We start from the raw sequence: 18052 nt of genomic DNA, 5'->3' as shown, positions 1-18052 counted from the left end.
AACTTAACTTTGAATTTTTTAAGCCGAATAGAACCCAACAATAATTGAAAGAGATTCATCTCATTTACAGATATAGGTCCACTAATGTACAAGAGGAGTTATTCATATAGTCTCAGTAGTGTGATTCTTAGGTTGAGAGAATCACTTTTAAAATAGGTCTTTATAAAATTTCATCTATAATAATTGATTAATAAATCGAATGTGAATAGTTAAACCAAAAGATAGTGTGGTTCTTATGAACATGAGTAGTCGAGTGGATCCTACCGGCATGAGCTATACATATCAATTTGATTTCCTTTTAACAACAACAACAACAACAAAATTCAATTCCCATATGCAATGGGATAAGGGGGAGGTAGGGTAGTAGGCTGCCCCCAACGCCAGGTTGAGAGTAGCTTCCGTGGAAGACCTCCGGCAGTTAGAAAATTAAAAATATAGATAAAATGCAAAGCATGTATAAATAAATAATACATAGTTGAACAATATTCATATGCAGTATAAATATCATTAATATCATACGCGTTTGAAATGGGAAGTAATCCTGCAAAAAATCCCTGCAAAAAAAATCTTGCATATAGACAGAAACGTAAGACCCGACTAAATTTAAAAGTGAAGAGAATATTACACAGAAGTCCACGATAGCAAGCCCAGTTCTAAGCCTTCATAAATACCAATAACAGAAACGTATAAAAAGTAGAATTCATGGAAATTACTACAAAGACATTAAAAGAATACAGATATGATACACCCTAGAGATGTGACTCACACTTAGTCTCCATACTTTCCTATCAGATGTCATGTCCTCGGTAAAAATTAAAATCGGTTGTAATTGCTGCCCTACCTTCCGCATTCGCGACGTAGTATGTTCCCTCCTTTTTAACTTTATTTTTATTATCGTATAGAATTTGAAATGAAAAAAACCTTCGTTTCTTCTCTATATCAAGATATCTAATCTTTATTCCATTAGGTTTATTTTTCGACTGTTATTTTCTTTTTGTGTATTTTTCCTCACTTTTTTTGTTCCATTAATTTATATAACATTATCAATATATCTAATCTCTCTTCTCTACAGCAAGATATCCAATCTCATAATGTCTTGCGTAATTACACAAACATTAGCTGATTGTAATAATTTATATAACTTTGTAATGATATTGAAATTAGATAATCCTTTGTATTATCAGTATTTTTTTAATAGTATGGGGTGATTACAATATAATATATGTTTATAATTTTTCTTAATTATTGATAAGACGCACATACATTACAGACGCAACTGTTAGAACTCATGACCTCAAAAAGAACAACACTATCACTAAGATTATTCAATGGGATATTATGTTTTGAATATTTAAATTCAAAGGATCAAATATTATTATACTTTAATTCTAGAAATAATACTTAATAAATAAAATAAAATAAAAATTAGAAGAACCATAACACTTTAGTATACCAACTGGTCCATGAATTTAACAATATTTTTTCAAAGTGGCACCTAAATCTTTTTTAGACCACTTTAATATACATAATTAGTCCTTGTATTTCTCTCCCGAAGAAAGAGTCATCGTCATTCAAATTGCGATGTCGATGCTCCAAATATCAATAAACCATAGGGATCTCGGTCACCTTTTCTTCGTCTTTATCCATTTTTATATAATATTTCAGACGATTGAAGGGTTTCGAGGTGGATTTTGACAAATTTGAATAATTAACGATCATTTAAGGATTAGAGTAGGTTGGATGAATCTATAGTAAACATTGACACCAAAACACCATTGATATAATATACTGAAACACATCACTAACTAAATTGTTCTTATTAAGTAATTTTTTTTTAAAAAAATCATTGAGCACTCCATAATTAATCCATTATAAGAATTTAATTATTTTTTTTAATTTCCACATCATCTTTCTATTTCTCCATAAGCATTTTTAATTAATTTTATTCAGAGTCACCACCTATGAGGATAAAATAAAAAAAATATCGTTACCTGTACAAATTAAACCTAAGCCTCTTACACGAGATGTAAGACACTCAACCATTAAGCTATACTAATCATTTGAGTTAATTTCACCACATTTTGTATTTAACTTATATAACAGTATCACCATAAAATCAATATTTTTCGATGATTATAAAATCCAAATATGAAACACCTTAAATTAATGACTGAAAGCTTAATCACCCATTTATATTGCAAATCTATTTTTATTATATAGAACTTATACTTATATCACTATTAAATTGAAGAATACATTTTCATTTTTTGTGAAAATAAAAATAATTTAATAATTATTTATATTATTTTATAAAATTTATATTAAATTATTATAAAAATATTTTAAATTATTTATTTATTTATTAAAAGTGTCACAGACATAATGATATGTGCCTATTATTAACCCGTCATAAGGTCAAGCCATACTTGACAGTTGACAAGAGTCATTCTCTCAGTTCATTAGACAATCGCATATAGCAACCCATCGAAATAAATAAGTTATGCATTAGTCCACAAGCTACAATGCGATCCTGAAGCCACAAGTACTCTTGGAAAAGAGATCTCGCGTAGCATAGCAAACACTAAAATGCAACCCTACTCCTCAACCTAGGGGTGTAAATGAGCCGAGTCGAGCTCGAGTATTGCTGAGTTCGACTCGAAAACTCTGAAATAGAGCTCGACTCGAAAACTGACGAGTTTAAAATTTTCAAGCTCGACTCGAACTCGAAATCCTGAATTGAAGCTCGTGAGCAGCTCGAAAAGGCTCGAAATGAAAAAAAAAATCTTAAACTTAACTCGATTGAAGCCTCAAACTCAAACTCGAACATGAATTTTAAATACATGAAATCTTACTGTATTTTTAAAAAAATCAATACATAAATATTAATATTATTATTAATTTATTTTTTTAAATAAAAGCTTAATATATTATATTTTCGAGCTGCTCACGAGCTTTTCGAGTCGAATATCGAGTAGCTCGTTTCAGCTCGTTAAGAACTCGAGTCGAGTCGAGTCCATTCGATCTGAGTATTTATCGAGCCTTGATCGAGTCGATCTAGAATAGCTCGCGATCTGTCTCGTCTCATTTACAGCCCTACCTCAACCAAGAACACTATATGAGGCCCACATGCCCCAAACCGTCCCTAGATATTTATCCTTGAGAGACAATGTGCCATCCACTTGGTCCAAATACCCGTACCTAGGCCTCATGTGAACCTAAGAGAAGCTCGTTTACACCATAATAGCTCCACATGCTAGCTAAGGATGATTTAATACAAAATTTTATAAAAAAATATAAATAATTATTTTTTATTTTTAAAGAAATTAAAGAAATTATTCTTTAATTTAATAATGATATAACTAAGTATTAAATTTCGTATAATAAAAAAGATTCATACTATAGTTGAGTGACTAAGCTTTTGATCATTAATTTAAAGTGTCTCATATTTGAATCTTATAATCATCTAAAAATATTTATTTTATGGTGATACCGTTATATAAATTAAATACAAAATATGATGAAATTAACCCAAATGAGTATCTAATTAGCTCTATGATTGTGAGTCTTGCATATCATTCAAAAGGCCCAGGATCAATTTATGATGAGAACTAAAATTATTTCTTTCATTTTATCCTCGTAGGTGATGACATGTGTTATCACCCAATTGATTGAATAAAATTAATTAAAAATACTGATGGAGAAATATAAAGGTGACGTGTAAAGTAAAAAATAAAAAATATTAATGACAATGTACAAAATTGAAACATAAACTAAATGTTAGGTATATTTAAAAAAATTAAAGTTCAGGTACTAAAACAAAACAAAAGTGGTAGTTTAATTACTTAACACGTAGTTTACCTATTAATATTTACTTAATAAGAATAATTTTAGTTAATAGTGTATTTCAATGTGTCGTATTAATGATGTGTTTCGTGTGTAATATTCACTATTAATTTTTCCTGAGTAGGTAAGGTTATAGTTTTCAGTCTAATCATATAGTTATATTTGAATATCAAAATATGGATATCCCAAATATATTATTAATTTTTTTGAAAGTATTTTTTAAAAATATAATTATAAATTTATATTAAAGAAATGATGACGATAATTTTAATACAAAGTTTAAGTCAATAAACATGTTCGTAAAAAAGGCAAACATCTAATAAATAAATAAAAAAGGTTTAAACAGGGTGATAATAGAATAATAGAATACTTCAAAATTTATTTTATATTTTTTTAGACATATTAAACTAAAATTTGAATTATAATTCCGAAGTTATTTTTTAATAGTATAGATTGATTATAAGGTAGTAATATATATTCAGAATATTCTTAGTAATTGACAATACACATATACAACAACTACTTGAATTTATGACTTGCAAGAAAAACAACATTTTATTTAACTAATACTGTCACTTAATGGGTTTCAATTTTCAAAAGCCAATTTATGTATTAATTCTTTTGAAAACTATATATTTTGGAATGTACACAAAGGAAAATGTAACATTTTTTAAGCATGTGTCGGCAAAGCGTTATAACGTCATTTAGTTTCTTTTACAAGGAAACTAATGTCCAAACTATAAATGAAGAAATGTGCAAATGATTGAAGCTATACTTTATTCATTGATAGCATGAAAGCATCCTAAACCCAAACATACATGAACAGACAAACAAACCAGGCAGCCTAAATCCAATTTCTGCCTAGTTTGATATTTTTTGGTCAATGGTAGTATCAAACTGAACTTGATCAAGCACCACAGGAGCAACGGAAGGTTCATTCACAATAGCATCGAAATCCACTTTGTTATCTTGAAAATAGTAGTTGAGAAACGCAACGAGGATACCACCGACGCATCTCCTCATCGGATCTCGGGGACCTTTCCCATTCACACACATATTATCGGCAACTTTTCCGATAAGTCCCGAGGGATCGTCGTCTAACATATCCTTATGACCGTAGTCTTTGGCATTAAAATGAGCTCGTGGAAGCTTGCACTCGTTGAAAAACTCCTCGTGGTTAAACTTTTTAGGTGCACAAGGGCATTGCATGATGATTCCCTTGGACTCGGAGCCTAAGCCTGTCCCGATGACGGTGACCGGGATTGAAATGTTGAAAGAATTAGGTTCGTAGGTTAGGATATTTGGGGTAGTCTGCAAATTTATTTCCAGCAACGGGGCCAATGCCGACAAGCGCGGAAAACTTTTATTTTTTGCTTAGGATCCCCTTATCCGAGTCTAGTGCAAACGCTGTTTTCCCACCCCTGCTGTGGCCTGCAAGCGCAAGATTTTCTAGGTTGCTTCAACGTTATCCGGGAGTAGAGATTGCAGCCCCGATTGTAACCAATCTGCAACTTTTGCTGTAGACTCAACCTCTTCCATTCCACTAGGCGACATAAAAGTGTACATATGTAAAAACAAATCAACAACAGTAGAATTAAACAAGAGAGAGAATATAGTATATAGAGAAGGAAGATAAACCGTAACAGTAGAATTAAACCTCTCCCATTCCGTGAGAGTATATAGGTACCTGAGGAGCAACAATAATGAATCCATGGGAAGATATGTGGCGGAAGAGGTCAGTGTAGAAGTTGTTACGGAGATAGAAGCCGTGGAAGAACAATATGACAGGGTATGTGCCTTTCTCGGAAGGTGTGAAAATCAGCAACGGCTTGGTGGTGATTTTGAAGTTGATGAATCCACCGATTTGCTTGTTGGGTTATATTTTCCGGCGAGAAAAACCGGCATTGTTGCTGATAAAACAGGTTTCGTTTCCGATAGTTGTGCCATACCCTTAATCGCTATACCTGGTGCACCAAAACTGATGGAATAACTCGAACCAAAGAGAAAGAAAGAAAATACTTGATTGAATATGCAATGACTTAGCTTAACGAGTCTGTATTTATATTATAATCAGAAAATTGTATTCGGATTTGCTCGCACGGGTAAAAAACTTGTTCTCTTTACTTTTTGGTCACAGACACAAGTTTACTTTGTTTTGTTTTTATAATACTGAATATACCAAAAGTATTTAAAACATGAGGACCATACTGCCAGAGTGTTCCTTCACACTGGTGCGTGGTCATTAAATCTCAGCTGTCACTATTATTAATATCAATGAGCTTTTGAATTTGAAAACTGTTTTCAATTTATTACATTAAACCTTAGAAAATAAATAACATTAACACTTTGAAAACGATTGATAAATTGAGAGACACAAATTATTGAATAAGACGTTTTAATATCTTTTCCAGAAAGTTATATTTAAAAATCATTGATATTTTTTCCTTTTGATTTCTAATGCTCCGTCTTGATTACTTTAGACCGACTTAGGTAGCATATCTGATTTTGATGAGTAAATCTCTCAACAAAGATTTTCTGCATACATAAAGACTCGAACTTGAGACATGCTTAAACAATATCAAGTTACTTATCACTTGAACCAACCCGTTGATAGAATCATTTATATTTAAACCTTGTTTTCTTATGCAAGGAGCCATTAATTTTTTTTTTTTACAAAAAAAATCAAAATTATAAACTAAATAATTAAAATATTTTATAATATTAACATAATAAACTAATCACTTGGAATTATATAAAGTTCATATAAGGAAAAAGTTAAAAACTCGTATAAAAACTCGAAAAAAGATATATACGAACAAATATGATTGCATCAGGAAACAAATCACAACAGTAGATTAAACTACTAAAAGACCATAAACAATTGTGAATCAAAATTGAGCGTAGTGAGAAAACTATCTATGAGTGCAAATCGCTTATCAAATATTAATATGAATGTCTAAAGTAGAAAAGAACAACACGATAACAAATAAACATCATCTTAATTAATCAAGATGGTATCAATTTTAACTATGAAAAAGTTAAACAAAAATAACGATGTAATAATTGAAAATATGTCATAAAGACATATAGAAATATATTATAAAAACAAAATTATCAATAACTAAACAAATAAATAAATATACAATATAACAACTAAATAAGAAATGGAAATATCCAACGACCAATTCTAAGACTTATATTGTCGTCTGTCAAACAAAATGAAAAAGAAAAAGGAGTAATTATATAAAAAGAAAAAAAGAAGATAGAAACGACTTACCCATATTTTTAAACCTTATTAAAATGAAAAAAAATTGTATTAATAAATGTTAAATGATATAATAAGATATATTATATTTTTACTAAAAAGTAATATTATATTATTAAATGTTAATAAGAGACAATAATTTATTGAAGAACCTCAATAAGTAAAGAAAAAGTTATTTTTTTCTTGATGTCATAAATAATTGTATCTACATATGCATTTTTAATAATAAAAAATATTTTATTATAATTAATTTATACTATTAAAAGAATATAGAAGATAAAATAGATAGGAAAAATAAATACAGCCTTTATCAATTATGTGTTATCCGTAGAGACGTTGAACATGTTGGCGTTTTTATCAATAAAACATGGAGATAATGGCTGACAACTGTGTCTAGTCAATTAAATCCCACGTGTAAAATTCCCCCGTCGAACAAATCCAAGGGCGGCCAGAAAAATGTTATCTAGATAATAATCTTGCATTTATTTTTGGATTTATATATTCTTGGATTAGAGGGGAGGACAGGGCCGCTGCTAGAGTTTTAAGGTTAAAACTTAGAAGATCAAATATAGACAGAAAAAAAATAATGGTGAAATTCAGATATAATCTTTGAATGATTTAAAATTTTAAAATTAATTTTAATTATAGTTTAAGATATATATTATTTAGGTTAAAATTATTGTAAGGGTATTTGGATTTTTCTTATCAAATAATTATAATTTTTTAAAACATATATTATATTGTAATCATCTTAAATTAATAAAAAAATCTAAATTGTTGTAATGATTAAACGTTAGCTTTGGAGTCTAAGAGATAATCTTTTAATTTTTGTATGTTTTGAGCATCAAAATAATTGGATGAGTTTAGAGTGTACATCACACACACTACTAAATACATTATTAATGTGACACACTGATATATACTACTAACAAAATTGTCATTTTAAATAAATATGAAAAAAAATATAACGATATATCCACAATAAATATTTATTATTATTTAATTTAAATTTTAATATGAATATAATTAAATTATATTTTTATTAAAATTTATAATTATTTTAGGAATTTTTATTTGTTTTGATTGAAACACTTAGTTTATATAAATTTACATATTCATCCCATCAACAACCATCAAAACCAATCACTGACGTCGTCAAAAAATTGTGTTCTTCAACATATACTAGAAATAATACTTCAAAAACCAATATGAATCCTATTTCGATTACTCTCTCTGTCCCATAAAATATGTTAATTATTGACTTTTTGGTCAATTTTTTGAACTTTGACTAATTATTATTTAAAAGTTTTTATTGAAAAAAAATGTAAAAATATATTTTAAAAACATTCAATCAAATAGTTTTCAAATATATGTTTTATAAAAATTAATTATTTAAAATAATCATGGTCAAAATTTAAAATTTTATCTTTTAAAAAATTAATAAAGGACATATTTTATGAGACGGAGGCCGACTCTTGGAGTAAGACATGATGAAAGCATGAACTCAAAATGTAACCAAATCAGCATATAACAAGGAAAAGAGGTGGAATTGTTTTTGTTAAGGTGGTTAGTAATCATTTGTGAAGATTAATTTACAAATTAAAATCAGAATAAAATCAGTTTAGGATCAAAATTAGAAGAAGAAAAAACAGTTGAGACAACTTATCATTAATTTAGTTTGAAGAAAATGCTAATTTTAGTTTGAAGTAAATAGTAATAACAATGTTGGTCTTTTTGTTTTATTACTTAATCTCAGAAAAGAAAGTATTATCGATATATATATATATATATATATATATATATATCATTATTTCGGTAGAAAATTGCACTTGCAGTCGTAGAACATCCAAAATTTGAAAACAAGATAACAATTTATGTCATAAATTGTATGATTATAGCAACCTTCGGAGGCTTGATGTTCGGACATGACATTGGCATTTCAATTTTTTCTTTACTTTTGAATATATGTTTGAATATTCATTTTGTGTATAAAAAAAATTGTGCTGACAAATGATTTGCTTTGTAACATCTATGGATGATTTTTTGAAAAAAATTCTTTTCGGCGTTTATAGAGAGAAACGTGTTCTTGAAAATAAATACCTAAATATGATAATATGTTGAAGAACATGATTTTTCGACGATGAAAAGAGTTGTTAACAATTGGTTTAAATAGTTGTTGTTTGAATGAATATGTAAACTTATATAAATTAAGTGTTTAAATCCTAAATAAATAAAAAATATTAAAATAACTATAATTTTAAAAATATATATAATTTATTTATATTCATATTAAAATTTAAACTAAATAATAATAATTAATTAATTGTGGATAGATCATTATATTTTTTTTCATTTTACTTAATAAGGATAATTTTCTTAGTGAGGTACATCACGTGTGTCACATTAGTAATATGTTTCGGTGTGCGACGTACGTTCTAGAATTTTCTCACAATAACTACATTAAAATAATGTCATCTTAGTGTGGTGCTCAGTTGATAGTCGTTGGTTACATTATTATGCTATTAATGATTTAGAATGATTTAGCGATTCAACGATATAAATAAAACGAAAATCAAATTTTAGTGTTATAATTGACAAAATTAAAAAATTAATAATATAAACTATACAATATAAAAAATTCAATGAACGCTCTACCATTGTATAGATTATGAAGTTATAATTAGGCGCGGAAGTAGGGTTTTATGTTAGAGAATAAACTTATAATATTTTAAAAGAGGACGGGCTTAAAAATATATTTTAGGGGTGACAATAAATTATTAATAAAAAATATTTAAAATATTAAAATTTACATATAAATGACCGTCTCATACTGGACCTCTCGGTTCATCACTGGTTATAATAGAACAGTAGTTGTGCAGTATATTCTTAGATGAGCTAATTACTCCAAATTCTTGCCTCCAAGAGGCCAAGGAGTTAAGCTTTGTCGCCGGGGCTTCCTTTCAGCAGCAATTGACAGTAGCCTCGAGACGCCTCTAGTCCACAGATGGTATTCTTTTTGACTCCTGCACTCAAACTCTACCACCCCTCTTGTTTCGGTCTTCAATCCAAAGTAAAGTCGCTGTTCTCCGTCGTCGAATAAATGTCTTCCTGGCCATGCCGGCATGTCCTTGCACACCTCCAAAACCACATCTGAAAGCTCCACTCAAATTATTATTATTATTATTATTTCATGATAATCCCAAGTTTCTTATACCAACATTGGCAATCTTGGGATACCATGTACAATGAACTTACTCTTGTTCTTTTGGTGAAAGTCCCAGCAATATGCTTGCTCTTCATCTTCAATATCACCTTCAGAAGTTAAATGGATGGTATTATTTTAGTTTAATGTCAAATTATAGTTTTGGTCCCTCTACCATGCTTAAATTTGAGATGTAATCCTAGTTTAATTGTGGAAAGGAAAGTGGAAACATTCGTTATGTGTTAAGGGACTAAAGCAATGAGTACCTGGCCTGCTTTATCCACGTAAACCGAGACAACTTTCCAGTGCAAGTCGCCTGCATATAAACAAAATGTAAGTAATGTTTACGATTGAATGCGGTTACGAAAAAACAATTAATGAACAAACTCAGATACCTTTCCGTGTTCTTTTGAGAAGTTCACCACCCTTGGCAATTAGCTCTTGATTACAGGCACTAAGGAAATCCTCTCCGGGGTCAAGTTCACCGCTATAGTTGCCGTTTGAATGCCCGTTATTGCTCTTAGCAAAGCTTATTCCTTTCTCCGCCGGAAGAACTGCCGTAACGTTCCTTACTTCCTTTAGTGCTCTTGCCTTTAAGGTCGTTGCCCCACGTAAAGCTACAAAAGAAAATGTCTCCGTTAATGAAGGTTCTTGAGAATCAAGTGGATGGAATACTCTCTTTACCTGTAGCTGCAGCAGCTGTAAGAGTCACTATATCATCGGGTGAACGAACATTAACAGCAGAGCTCACAACTGAAGCAAGATGGTCACTTTCGGCTCCCATTGCTTCGGCAGCCTCCACGCATTGCGCAGCTACTAATGTTAATGCCGATGCCACCGCCATGTCAGTCTTCGTTGACTGTTCATTTTTTCCCGAGGTGGAAGAAGAAGCCGCTGCAATGGCTGCTATGGCGGAGGCAACTGCTGCGACTGATATAGCAGCGTGGATCTGTGCATTGTGAGCTCTGGTTTCTTCTTTCTTTTTCTCTTTCCTTTCCTTTAACCATCTGCCTACTGACTTTCCCCCATTGGGTGTATTCGAGCCATTACCAGCACTTGCGCGACCGCCTCCATTGAATAAAGGTTGTATGGAGTTGTGGGTACGGAAATACTGCAACAATCGTAAATTACAAAGCCATTTTTTTTAAATATGGGTCTGAACTTATACAGCACTTATGGTTTTAATGAGAATTTTTTCTTTCATTTCTATAGTACCGATTATTTGATAATATACCTTGACGACATCGTCGAATTCCTCGGATGGAGAAACTGGAGGGCTATTATTATCATTAACCAGAGGTTCGCTGCTGTGAGAGAGCCTCCCCGGAGTTAAAGGTGACACTTCCTACATACAAATTATAAACCATTAAAAACAATGATCAAAGCGCACATGCAAGAGCTTGAGTTTCCGACACTTATTTGAACACAAAACTAAAGTTAAAATCACTTATTTACCGATTGTGACAAGATGCGTTCAAGAACGAGCTGTGACGTAGAAGTAGCAGAAGAAGTGAAAGAGAACTGATTGGAAACAGCGGTTGTTTTATCGAGCTCGTCGGTTTCGGCGTTTACTTCTTCGGGTATAGAAGTGGTGGTGCAAGAAGAGCTGCTGGTAGACTTGGGAGTAGGAGTGATATTAGTGAGTGAATGGTGATGTTGAGAGGCAACGGCATTGGAGACTTGGAGAGCTGAAGCACTCCATGACCTTGAAAGGAACTCCATTGGACCTCTTGGGCTCTCTGGAAGCTGCGTTCCAGAGAAGGAATGGTGGGACATGCGCTCCGGCCGACGACGGATCCTTGGACTTGCCGCTTCCATGAAGTTGAAAAGTGCAAAACTGGGAATCAGCTTCGTCTGTGTGTGCGTTCATATAGATGTCATCTATCGATTAAGTGGTGTCTTTGTAATTTTTAAAAGTTAATAATTAAAACAATCATTTAGCGATATTTTATATTTTATCCTAAATTATATTAAATTCAAATTAACATGATACAATCCTCACAAAGTAGATAAAATAATATTCTTGAAACTTGAAGCTTAATTTAAGTTATAAATATAATTTAATCTTAATATTATAATTGAAATTTGAGATTTAAAAATATTTTTTTTTATTTAACATAATTTGTTTTATATATTTTTATAAGATTATTAGTATATTAGTAACACAACTAATTTATTATTGTTAAAGTGATAACATAAAATTTATTTTATTAATATTCGACCTCGCTAAAAAAACTCCACAATATCACTTTATGAAATAATTAATGATGGTAGGGTTGGCCCTATTAACATCATTATAAAAGTAAAAGACTAAACTAGACCAAATTGAAGTAAAAGGATTAAACTCTAATATCAATGTAGTAAAAGGACTAGAAACACAATTAGACAAGACCCTTAATTTTATATAAAAATTTTAGTTCAACAAAATCAAGATTATAATTTTTTTTGAATAATGAAATAAGGTGAAATACATGAATTGCAGCAATCCATATGCGTTTGAATCAATGGAAATAGCATCAAAGAGTGTGCTGTTCCATGCAGGGCTGACAATGTTGCATGAGATTGGTAACGGTGGAGGTGACCGAAGAGAATTGTGTTGTATCAACCATGGCTGTCTTAAGGTGTAGTTAATGTCCAAAGCCGACAGGGCATTTGAGATGTCCAGATGAAACGACAAGAAAAAAGTTCAAGCCTTGAAGTTGAACCAGTTTTCTGGCACAAAGCAACTGCGGAGAAGAAGGACCAAACTAAAAACTGCGCGTGCCTGGAAACGTCGTCATCTCTCCTTTTTGATATTCCCTCTTTCTCTTTTGGTTTGGCTACGTGACCACAGATGAAAGAGCCACACCTTTTGCTTCAATCATCTATACAAGCATCAGTATTCATTCCTCTTCAAGTTTCAACATAGTTCCTTCCCTTCCCTTCCATGTTACCCTTATTTATGTTTTTAAAACATTTTACAATGTTCAAATATTCCCAGTTGTATTTTAGGAGTGTAAAAGAGTCGAGCTTGAACTAACAAGGTTATGTTCGTATTCGTTGTTTATTTTTAAATGTGTTGTATTTTAGGAGTGTAAATGAATTAAGTTTGAACGAATAAGGTTATGTTCGTATTCGTTGTTTATTTTTAAAGGTGTTCAAATCCCAGTTGTATTTTAGGAGTGTAAATGATTCGGGCTTGAACGAATAAGGTTATGTTTGTATTCGTTGTTTATTTTTAAAGGTGTTCATGTTTGGTTCGTGTTTGTTTGAATTTTTAATATCATGTTCGTATTTATTTATTTATTTTTGAATTTTGAAGGTGTTCATTCGTTCAGCATTCCTGAACATGTTCATTTAATGTTTGATTAAATGTTCGTAAACACGTTCATTTGCAATCTAAAAATGGTAAAATTACATTACTAGTACTTAAATTCCTTAAGCTTCATAGTTTAAACTCCAAATTTCACCATGTGTACAATTTAGTCCCTATATTCACCAATATTTAAAATATAAAAAATAAAAAAGTAAATGAGCTTATAAACGGGCCATTAAACGAGTTCGTTTATGAACATAAACGAACGGATCGATAAATGAGCTTATAAATGAACTTGTTTGTGAACATAAATGAATCTAACACACATATGTTTGTGTTCACTCATTAATTAAATAAACATATTTTTTTTGTTCATACTCATTTATTTAGTGTAACAAACGAACGTTACACGAACAGTTCATGAATAGTTCACCGACCGCTCTATTCATTTACACACCATGGGTGGTAGCCTAATCTCTATTGTTTTATTTATGCAACATATGATCTTGTATCACTATATACATGATGGATCAAAGGAGGGTGTTAGGTGGTCACCCTCTTCAAAACTAAAAAATTATTATTCAATCTAAATATAACTCTGATTACTATTTAATATTATGTAATTTCAATATATTATTTAGTATAAGATTAATATTTATTTTGGTATTTGAATTTGACTTCAAGTTTTAGTCTGACACTTAAATTTCTTTGATCCAGTTAAACAATTGAACTTAACTTTTTGGCTTGAATTGGTACTTAAATTTGACCCTCTGATTTAAAGATATACTTGAATTATATCTCACGGTTTAAATTAGTTAAAAGGCATATGTACCTATTTGATTTAACTGAAATAAAAGGTTCAAATGTTGTAGATTTTGAAGGATTCTAAGCACCATCTGAAATATTTCGAGTAGAGAAGGATGCGAAAAACAACATAGTTTGAGCTCGGATTGATCCAACAATGAGTGTAAGAAATCACAAAGTTGAGATGTTCGACCTTTGAGACTATATAGTGTTAAAATTGTTTAAGAACTTAAAGATAGAGAGAGTTAGAGAACTTTCATATTAAAGTGTGAAAAAAAAACAATGAGAAGATATAAGAAGGGGGGGAAGTTAATAAATAAAAATATTTGTAATATTAAATTTAGTTCTTTTATATGATTAAAAATATCACGTTAGTGCTTTTGTTATAATAAAATTATCGACTTATTAACCAGATTAAATAATTAAAAATATATTATTTTCTTTGAAGGTCTTGAGTTCAAATAGTTATTAGTTGGCAAATTTTTAAGGAATATTAATGGTTAAATTGTTTGGGTAATAAAAGAATAGTTTAGCCTGTTTAGGAGTATTTTCGATAATATATATATATATATATATATATATATATATATATATATATATATATATATATATAAAAAAAATAATTAAAGGAGAAACTGTTAACTAAAGTTTTTTTGGATAAACTACATATTCAGGATCTAAACTATTACTTTTATTATGTTTTAGTACCTAAATTTTATTTTATTTCAAAATCATATTTAATGTTTAGTTTATGTTTTATTTTGATATTTTGTCGTTAGAAAACTTAGCGGTGATATTGATGTGTCACTATAAAGTAATGCCACATCATTTTTGGAAAAAAAAATTACATAAACAGTTCTGTTAATTTTTTAACGGTGGGTACCAAATTGAAATCTAAATTAAACGTTAGATATGATTTCAAAATAACTAAATTTTAGGTATCAAAACATAACAAAATTTAATAGTTTAATACAAAATTTGTAGTTTACTCTTTTTTTTAAAAAAAAAAAAGAGAGTATGAGACATCTAGCAAAGTTAATCCGGAAGTAAACGAAAAGAGCAAAGTTTGATAGATGAAGTGTACGGTTTCCCTGAGGTCGATACTTCTTTTTTTTACTTCCTCGTGCTGAGACAGTGAAACCCATCTCATGTTAATCCGTTACAGAAACTAGCCAAATAAGACAGTTGGAAGAATTCCGGTATTCTAGTAGCCTTATGCGATGGCTCCTTTCAAGAAAACGAAGAAATCATCCAAGAAATTGAAGAAAAACAAAAGCGTGTGCGTTGTTCCAGTGGAACCCAGAGTTAACGAGCCCGATTGGTGGGTTAGTTTCTGGCACAAGAACTCTACAACTCCAGGTTCAAACTTTCAACTTATATATATTTTCCCAATTTCATTGCATTGTTTTAGATAGATTTAAGATCATTAAAGTAATGGGTCTTCAATTCTTAATACCCAGAGCTAGATTGCTTACTTTAACATGGTTAATTGTGAGATTTAAGCTGAACTGCGCAACGTATTTTCAGCTTGAATAACCGCATTGCTTTGCCCTTTATATTAAGCAGACAAATGGGTTTTAAGATCTGAAATTTAGGAATTATATTTGAGCAATTGTGAAAAGTATTTCTTTTGGTATTTGATTTTCTCTCAATGAGAAATGAAACGTTTTTGGGTTGATCTCATTGAAATTGAGTCCCAATTGGCAGGTCTTTTGATACCATCAAATGAGGAGGAAGGGTTCAAGTATTTCTTCAGGGTTGCGAAGATGACATTTGATTACATTTGTTCCCTTGTGAGAGAAGACCTTGTGTCAAGGCCACCATCAGGCCTCATCAACATTGAGGGAAGGCTTCTAACTGTTGAGAAACAGGTTGCAATTGCCCTCAGAAGGTTAGCATCCGGCGAGTCTCAGGTATCAGTTGGAGCTTCCTTTGGTGTCGGCCAATCTACAGTTTCTCAGGTGACTTGGAGATTCATTGAAGCATTAGAAGAACGTGCCAAGCACCATCTTAAGTGGCCCGATTCCAATAGAATGGAGGAAATTAAATCGAAATTCGAAGCTTTATATGGTTTGCCTAATTGTTGTGGAGCTATAGATGCAACACATATAATCATGACTCTTCCAGCTGTTGAGACTTCAGATGATTGGTGTGACCAAGAGAGCAATTACAGTATGTTCTTGCAGGGAATTGTTGACCATGAGATGCGATTTCTCGATATCGTAACAGGTTGGCCTGGTGGCATGAGTGTGTCTAGATTACTCAAATGTTCAGGATTTTTCAGGCTTTGTGAGGCTGGGGATCGTTTGAATGGAAGTATAAGGACTTTATCAGGACTAGAAATGAGAGAATTCATAGTTGGCGGCGGCGCATATCCTCTGCTTCCCTGGCTCATAACACCATATGAAAGTAATGATCTCTCTTCCTCCAAGTCTACTAATTTTAATGCAAGGCATGAAGTTGCGAGGTTGCTTGCAGTGAGGGCTTTCTTGCAGTTAAAGGGCAGTTGGAGAATTCTTAACAAAGTCATGTGGAGACCAGATAAGCGGAAATTGCCGAGTATCATTTTGGTTTGTTGTTTACTTCATAATATCATCATTGACAATGGAGATCAGTTGCATCCCGATGTTCCCTTATCTGGTCACCATGACTCGGGATATGGAGAGCAATGTCGTAAGCAGGTTGATCCAATAGGTGAAACCATGCGGGAAAACATAGCAAAATACTTGGTGCAAAATAAACACAGAACTCCAGCGAAGTAATTTGAAAGAGAGAGTCTAGTGTCAGTCGTGTTATGAAAAATGTTTAATAGGGTACAACCCTAAAGAAACTATGATTCTTATCATTTACAAAAATGAAGTTCCATTGTTTTTTGTAGACATTGGAGGAGGATTTGAGCATGCTGTTGGTTGCTCTATGAATGCAAATTACAAGCCTCGTGTCTTATTATTTTTTCTTCCCTACATATGGTTTCAGTTGTAGTAACTCGGCTGCGAAAATGAATTTGCATTCGTGACCACACCACCACAATGGCAAGTTGATGTCAAACAAAATCCAGGTATAAAAGTAGATTTATGGGCAATACAACTAAAGTACAAGGGGGACATTTTAATTGCATTTTCTTTCAATGAGATTGTGCCTGAAATCTACAGCAGCCTCTATAAGTAAAGAAGAAAAGAAATGCTAAACACAACTATAAAGGTATGCAATGCAATTAAAGTCTTATTACTGGTAAGCTACACTGCTTAAGTGCTCACGATGGGATATTGCTCAATCTCCTTTAGTTGAGGGTTTCACTCAGGGGCAAAAGTGTGATTTCTTCTTCTTTGGGACGTTTCTCCCTCCATAAATATAGTCCCGCAATTGAACTCGTGTTTTACGCTCAGTGCTGTTTTTTCCATCATCAAGCTGCAGTACAAGAAACTGTATTTTCTGCAACTCCAATTGCAAGCGTCCGATCTTCTCAGACCCTCTTTGAGCTTGTTCCGAAACTCCCTGTTCCCTTACACTCCCTGTTCCCTTACACTCCCACTCTCATCAGATTCTAATGCATATTTCCCATCAGGATACCAGGAACCGTCTTCAACCTGTGTCATCAATTTGCGATTGGCGTCACCTAGCTTCACGAGGGCTTCCTCATCTT

General features: G+C 31.5%; 2 protein-coding genes and 1 pseudogene across 3 annotated transcripts; 1 reads left to right on the top strand and 2 right to left on the bottom strand.

The window, feature by feature from the left end:
• Positions 1–4685: 4685 nt before the first annotated feature.
• LOC120153602 lies at positions 4686–5827 on the bottom strand (annotated as a pseudogene).
• Positions 5828–10007: 4180 nt separating this feature from the next.
• On the bottom strand, positions 10008–12140 carry LOC120153582 (VAN3-binding protein-like). 2 transcript variants are annotated; one of them, XM_039165497.1, is made up of 7 exons: positions 11766–12140; positions 11545–11655; positions 10995–11421; positions 10706–10927; positions 10577–10626; positions 10360–10420; positions 10008–10258 (listed from the first exon to the last, which is right to left on the bottom strand). In XM_039165497.1, the coding sequence occupies exons 1-7, from the start codon at positions 12126–12128 to the stop codon at positions 10008–10010; spliced, it is 1485 nt and encodes a 494-aa protein (XP_039021428.1). In that variant the 5' UTR covers positions 12129–12140. The 2 variants fall into 2 exon arrangements, with proteins under 2 accessions (XP_039021428.1, XP_039021427.1); XM_039165496.1 differs by having other exon boundaries at positions 10110–10258; positions 10364–10420.
• Positions 12141–15553: 3413 nt separating this feature from the next.
• LOC120153643 (protein ANTAGONIST OF LIKE HETEROCHROMATIN PROTEIN 1-like) lies at positions 15554–17306 on the top strand. The gene is made up of 2 exons (XM_039165557.1): positions 15554–15768; positions 16117–17306. The coding sequence occupies exons 1-2, from the start codon at positions 15630–15632 to the stop codon at positions 17169–17171; spliced, it is 1194 nt and encodes a 397-aa protein (XP_039021488.1). The 5' UTR covers positions 15554–15629; the 3' UTR covers positions 17172–17306.
• Positions 17307–18052: the final 746 nt, after the last annotated feature.

The sequence above is a fragment of the Hibiscus syriacus genome, unplaced genomic scaffold (genome assembly GCF_006381635.1).
Source record: "Hibiscus syriacus cultivar Baekdansim isolate YM2019G1 unplaced genomic scaffold, ASM638163v2 tig00111101_pilon, whole genome shotgun sequence".
NCBI classification, from domain to species: Eukaryota; Viridiplantae; Streptophyta; class Magnoliopsida; order Malvales; family Malvaceae; genus Hibiscus; species Hibiscus syriacus.
The sequence above is the reverse complement of the archived record's forward strand: the minus strand, read 5'-3'. Positions and strand labels throughout refer to the sequence as shown.

Bases quoted from the DNA above. Each gene is read 5' to 3' on its own strand.
- LOC120153582 (XM_039165497.1), bottom strand. From the start codon at position 12,128: ATGGAAGCGGCAAGTCCAAGGATCCGTCGTCGGCCGGAGCGCATGTCC. The intron at 10,928-10,994 runs GTAAAGAGAGTA...TTTCTTTTGTAG, and splicing joins TACAGCTGCTGCAGCTACAG to CTTTACGTGGGGCAACGACC. The intron at 10,627-10,705 runs GTATCTGAGTTT...GTTTATATGCAG, and splicing joins TCTCAAAAGAACACGGAAAG to GCGACTTGCACTGGAAAGTT.
- LOC120153643 (XM_039165557.1), top strand. From the start codon at position 15,630: ATGGCTCCTTTCAAGAAAACGAAGAAATCATCCAAGAAATTGAAGAAA. The intron at 15,769-16,116 runs GTTCAAACTTTC...CCCAATTGGCAG, and splicing joins CAAGAACTCTACAACTCCAG to GTCTTTTGATACCATCAAAT.